General features: G+C 36.2%; 1 protein-coding gene across 1 annotated transcript in view; it reads right to left on the bottom strand.

Annotated features, from left to right (window-relative positions):
• Positions 1 to 1,242: 1,242 nt before the first annotated feature.
• LOC107678951 (deleted in autism protein 1 homolog) overlaps positions 1,243 to 6,683 on the bottom strand; it is a 19,912-nt gene continuing 14,471 nt past the window's right edge. The window contains exon 2 of the mRNA XM_016474349.1: positions 1,243 to 1,613. Coding sequence (XP_016329835.1) covers positions 1,302 to 1,613 — 312 coding nt within the window. The 3' untranslated portion in view covers positions 1,243 to 1,301. The remainder of the gene's footprint in view (positions 1,614 to 6,683) is intronic.

Raw genomic sequence — 6,683 nt, 5'->3', positions numbered from 1 at the left:
GAGAGAGAGAGAGAGAGAGAGAGAGAGAGTCAGTGGCTACTGTCAAGTGTTTGGTTACCCACATTGTTTAAAATATATTTTGTTTTCATCAGAAGACAGAAACTCCTACAGGTTTGGAACAGGTATGTAAATAATGCCATTAATGACAGTCCTATATTGTTCAACCAACACAGTTCAAACGCCAGAGGTGCAATCTACTTACTACGATTTTGGGAAACGGACACAACATCTGTACTTAGTTAATTTCTCCAACGATGCATCATACTGTGGTAGTCAAATAGCGAGTTACGTCGTAGTACAAGGAAACCCACTCCTGACTGATTCATCACAAAATCAGCTTATGTGATCTAGTGGCAGTAGTTAACAGCTCACTGGAGAAAATCACTTAGAATGTTGGTTTGTTCTTCACATAATGCAATTGCATGACTTAAGATGACTTGGAATTTAGCACACTAGTCAACTACTTTTATGGTATGTCTATGGTTCATATGGGGGCTTTTTGAAGCTCCAGTCCTCATTAGTTGTAAGTGCATTGAAAAAATAAAAAAAAAACGCTCAGTAGATTCTTTAAAATTTCTCATTTTGTGTTGCACAAGAGAAAGAAAAAGTCATAAGTGTTTGGAACAACGTGATGGTGTGTAAACAGTGCTGGGTAGTAATTTATTACATGTAATACGGATTATGTAATCAGATTACAAAAAATAAGTACTTGTAATCAGATTATATTCTAAAATGCTCATAATCAGATTACAGTTACTTTTATAGATTACATATTATTCACCCTAATTCTTCTTATTTTCTCTCTTTCTCTCTCTTAAATTTTCGTTCTAAAATTCTACTGCTTGTATACTGAAAGTCTTCCTGCTTTTTATCAACTCACAAACCCACTGTAGTTCATTCATGAACTCCAGTTTGGGAAACCCTGGCATAATGACGTTCGTGATCACAAAAAATTGAATATATTTTAGGTCAAAAGTAATCTAAAAGTAAAAAGTAGTAATAATACATTACCTAATATGAGTAATCCAACAAATTACATTACAAACTAATATTTCCATCATGTAATTTGTAATCAGTAATATACCCAGCACTGTGTAATTGATTACAGAATTTACATTTATGGGTAAACGATTCCTTTAACAACATCAGATCAAATGTTCATTTTTATACTCACATTATGATTGTGTACATTTTTTGGGAAGCAAATTTGTGTGTAGGATTCAGTTGTCACTGCGGTAGATCAAGAAACACTGTGTGTACAGATTGAGGTTTACTGTATATGTAGGAAAGATGCAATCTATTTACTTACTCTGTTTGATCAACCTCTTGTCGGCCACCACAACATTCTCCGCATCCACCACAATGACCTTCCCGTCCCGCGGGCCCACAGCGAAGTTATCGAAGCTGACGTCCAGCAGATAGAGAGCAAAGTCGAAGTCGTTGTTAGTAAGCTGCTCCGCAATGTCCATCAATTGCTTGGCCAGGTCTACTCTCTTTTCCCAGGGAGCATTGAAGAAACTCCACAGCTCCTCGCCCACATAGTTCACAGCCACCATCCGCCCACAAGCACCCAGGTACTTCGTAAATGGCCAGCCTTCGTCTGACGGGAAACTCTGAGAAGTACACACAAGGGAACGATTTGGAGTTTATGTGCAATAAAAGTTAAAAGACCCTACTGAGTAACTTTCGAAATTCCCATTGTAACCCTTCACCAAACATCAAGTTCAAATGAAAATGTTTCTTCGGCCAAACTAAGTTGGCTACTCCATGTGAACTTCAAATACCTTCATAGAATAACAGTAAATTGGACTATGGGGAATTGTGATTGGTTTGAATGCTGACAGTGGTGCTTCTGGTGTCCAGACGTCGAATTTAAATGTTTTGAGATGAAAGCTAACAGCTCTGGTAGGAGGGCTACTTGAAGAGGGGGGAAAACACGACATCAATTGCATGCAAAACAGCAGGTTATTATTTTAATATGATACTTGTTTTGTCTGACTCACATAGAGGCAGGAAATATGTGGATGCTGGGGAGGCATCTGTCAGTTGTGACTTTACTTTGCTAGCCTCTTCAGATATACACAAATGAGGCAAGTGAAGCAGCTGTACCCCAGCAACTGGGTTGGTCTCTCAGGGCCTTGAGTGGGCACGTCTCATTACAGCTTCTCTGTCTATTCCATCTACCGCAGCATGGAAGTGCAGAGTCAATTAGATATGAAAGAGCACAAATTAGAGCAAAATAAAAAGAAAAAACAAATACATTCACTATCCTGACCACACAATCTGGTTTATTCAATCAGAGTGCCATTCATATTCATATTTGAAATGTACAAAACCTTCGTCTTGTTTTGTTCTGGGACCTTCCGGCTGATATTCAGAAATAATTTCACCTGCTTCATTTTTCCAAGCTACTCAAATGACACATAAGAGCTTCAGTGATATTGACAGACAGTGCTGCGCAAGGGAAAAAGGTGTACAACTGCAATCTGATTCGCTCTTATTTCACAGTCAGAGAAATGTAATAGTCTAGTTTAATCTGCCTCAGAATCTGGTTAAAGTTTAATGCAGTGTCTCATTAATATTTCACCATACACATATTATTTAAAAACATACAATCAGTAAAAGGACGCAGAATAAAACAGCTTCTGTTCAGTCCGAGAGCTTTTTGTTACACACTCTTAAACTGGTACTGTAGAAAGGGAGAACACAAGTGGTACCGCCAGAGTAGCATGCTGCCATACTATTTACACTATTTTTTCAGTATGCATATTGTGCCCAGTATGCAAATACTGAAGTCTGGGGTGATGGCAGTATCCCCAAGGTGGCATTCGGTCAATCTCAAATAACAGTGTCCAAGATCGTTCATCTATATATTTATGTTGGTTTTGAAAATGTAAAATTTAATGTCTCCAAAAATAGTAATATAATGTAATCAAGTAAGTGTTTATATATTCCTTACTATACTATTTCCTTGAATAGATGGAATTTGTTATCGATAAAGAAAATATGCGTAAAAAAACATTGCGAAAATTGCCGTCTTCAGCCTGTTTCCATCCAACTGGTCTTTTACTGATAAAATGCTGTGCGTGATGACATCATCCCTAAAAAAAACGAATTGTGGATTCATATGGTCATGTCACGCACCTGCAGCGCTTCTGCGAATGCAGAAAAACACAATAAAGCTATAGGCTATATAAAATAAATAAATAGGCCTATATGCAAAATATATTTTAACAACAAAATATTTTAACAAAACAAAATAAAAAAAACTGTGCAACAATTAGCAGCCGAAATGCAGAATTTCTGCTCATTTTTGTGATGCGCTCTTGAGAAAGCGGCATCCTGTTTGTTTCCTTTATTTTACAAATGCACAATGTTTTGTTTTTATTGTGAATGTACACACTGAATTGTCTTACTCTCACACAACCACAAATTAAGGAGTATATTAACACTGTGTCTACACCGGACACGACAGTCGCCATACCGCTTGCATCCGGTGTAGACATGGTGTAAGTTGTTTCTACTTTTAAAAGGAAGAAAAAAATAAATAAATCGCGCAGTTAAGCATTAGGCCTACTAACTGGACGACGCAGCCTGTTCATTGTCATAATAGAATACATTCAGCCAAACATTTAAAACCATGCTATTTTAGTTCCTCTCACTCCACAACAAATACTTTAAATTTAACGGTAGAACAGAACTCAGAACAAAACAAGAATAAAAAAATATAAGAAGCTACTAACAAGCCAAAAACTAATTAATTTAAAATGTTGTACTTCATATAGTAATATCACGGGGGTATGGTGGTCACGCTGAACGGCATGGACTACAGGCTATTTAAACTGAGCAGTGCAGTGTAAATATAGTGTAAAAAATAACGTAAACGTAGGCTACTAAAGGAACTTCAAATTAAGATAAGTATGTTTGAGAAGTAACTTGTCTTTTTCTTACCAAATATAAAATAATTTTAGATGCAATTTAATAATATGAATATGATTTAATGCACTTTTGGACTACAGGGAAAGGGTGCGGCTAATTCTGTCATGTGACACCACATTTATTTGTGTTAAAGTCCCTTTTCTCGACAAAACGTGTTTCCAAACAATTTTTTGAGACATTTGAAGTTGATATAGAATAAATGCGCTAAAGTTAAACGAAAAAAGATAATGTTGACACGTCAATAAATGGCATTTCCATCAGCTATATTGGTAAAAATTTTGAAGCACTAAATATTTTTTCGTAAAAAGTCCTTGGATGGAAACCTGGCTAGTGACCGAGGATGGATAATTTCGACGAACTTGATGAACCTGTGATATCTTCTTCAAAGCGAAAAAGGAAAATAAAAGCTGAAATGTTTTCACGGAACCTTGCAAAAGCAGCGCATTACAATGGTGAGGGAAAAGCTCCGTGCATTGCGTGTAATCACATCCATACAGTTTATGATCACAACAACAACGTTTGTCAGGCAACTACATTGTCATCTGAGGAGATTACAAAGATTAAACGAGTGTTTTTTTTAAACTATAAAACATGAAATGTGGAGTTATCTGCTTTTGCTATAAAACAAACTTTTAATATGTAAAAAAAACATACTTTAAATTAACTTAAATTTTGTAAATTACCTGCATTTGTTTAAGTTATTATTACTTAATCAAAACAACCCAACTGCAGTTTGATTGATATTACTTGGAATGCGCAAATAAAAAAATGTGATTTAAAAAAAATAAAAATAAAAGTGGAGTCATCGGTTTTTGCAAATGAACTCTTCATATATATATATATATATATATATATATATACACACAAATATTTTGTAAAGGTAAATAAAATTCCTTTTTTCAAAAACAGTGGCATTTTATTGTGGCCAGCCTAAGGCACACCTGTGCAATAATCATGCTGTCTAATCAGCATCTTCATGTGCTACACCTTGGCAAAGGAGAAGTGCTCACTAACACAGATTTAGACAGATTTGTGAACAATATTTGAGAGAAATAGGCCTTTTGTGTACATAGAAAAAGTCTTAGATCTTTGAGTTCAGCTCATGAAAAATGGGGGCAAAAACAAAAGTGTTGCGTTTATAATTTTGTTCAGTATATGTATATATATATATTGTATTGTATTGCATTGTATTTTGTGCATAACCTGAATTAACTTTGCAGGTCATAAAAACAAATTATCTGATATTTTCAGAGACTTTTAGACCTTGGCACACAGTCATAATGGCGTTGATGATCTCCTGTTTTATGTTTCTGCACATTTCTGCATGATGGTCGCAAGATTTACAATTACAAGATACAATTACAAAAAAAAAAGCATCGTGTTACTAATCCACCACATTTTTTTTCTATTTGATTGTACTACTGCAACACATGACATGACACAATCACAGCCAATCAGAAAACCTTTGATATTGCTCATTGTGTAGAGAATGTTTTTTGTTTTCTTCACAAAATTGCAAAAATATTCATAATTATCTGTCACTGGCTCAATGTAATGAGGTCATGACAACAATGTAGCCCACTACTGTCTGAACCAGACTTGTGAACCACAAACACATTACAGTGCACTTGCACTGTGTTCACAGTAACATGTGATCATCCCTCATCAGTTATTTTGTGACAACCTCCTTGTCTTCCTCTCCATCTGTCTTTCTATCAGCGGTGTACATGCAGAAGCTAGACAGCTTTGATGTGGCATTAAGCCTTTGACTGTTTAGCCACGGCCTCTAAGAAGGGACAGATGAGATAAGACTCAAACTATCAGGCCACACTCCAGTTAGGCCAACAAATCCAAAACACACACTCCCTCTAATCAGTGCTAAACCGTGCCAACAATTTCTACAAATCCAATTTGTTCCAAAGCACTATAAAATGGAGGGTGCAATAATAACAATATTAGCTCACTCTGATATTAGTAATTAGCATGAGGCAAAGTGGAAGCGGGCATGAAATCTGCGAATAAGGCGCTCAATACTCTATAAAAGGACTGAGTCAATCAGCAGCTTCACAGTGCTGCTCACTCCCAGCACACTTCCTGTGTGGGTTTGATCAGGGGCTACTCTCCAGAAAGTAGGGGGAGAAATCCATGGAGAGGGGAGGAATACACCTCGCAAACCTCAAAGAGAAAAATTTGAATGGAGAAACAGCAGGCCAATCGCTTTTGTGTTGGGCTTTGTTGAGGTCTTGCTCTGTTAATGAGGGTTAAGGGTGGCCTTTAGCAAAGAAAGACCAACGTAAGGAGGCCCGGAGGCTGTTCTGCATCGCATTTATAGCCACTTTTACGTAGTTCATGCAGCAGCAGCAGCTGTCAGTCTGGGACTCAACAAAGATAGCTGAGTGGACTAGGGCCAGTGTGAGAGAGAGTTTATTTATTTAGCAAGGATGCTTTAAACCAAAGATTTATAACCAAACATTTCTTTTTCAAACAAATGCTTTTTTTTTCTTTTTAATTTTCAATTCATCCTGAACAAAAAAGGATCACTATTTCCACAAAAATACTAAGCAGCACAACTGTTTTCAATGCTGATAATAAAAAATAATGTTTCTTGAGCAGCAAATCAGTATATTAGAATGATTTCTGAAGGATCATGTGACACACGAAGACTAAAGTAATGATGCTGAAAATTCAGCTTTGCATCAAAGAAATAAATTACATGGGGTATTATATATATATATATATATATA

The sequence above is a fragment of the Sinocyclocheilus anshuiensis genome, unplaced genomic scaffold (assembly GCF_001515605.1).
Source record: "Sinocyclocheilus anshuiensis isolate Anshui unplaced genomic scaffold, SAMN03320099.WGS_v1.1 scaffold2358, whole genome shotgun sequence".
NCBI classification, from domain to species: Eukaryota; Metazoa; Chordata; class Actinopteri; order Cypriniformes; family Cyprinidae; genus Sinocyclocheilus; species Sinocyclocheilus anshuiensis.
Note: the sequence above shows the minus strand (reverse complement) of the source record. Positions and strands in the feature narration are given on the sequence as shown.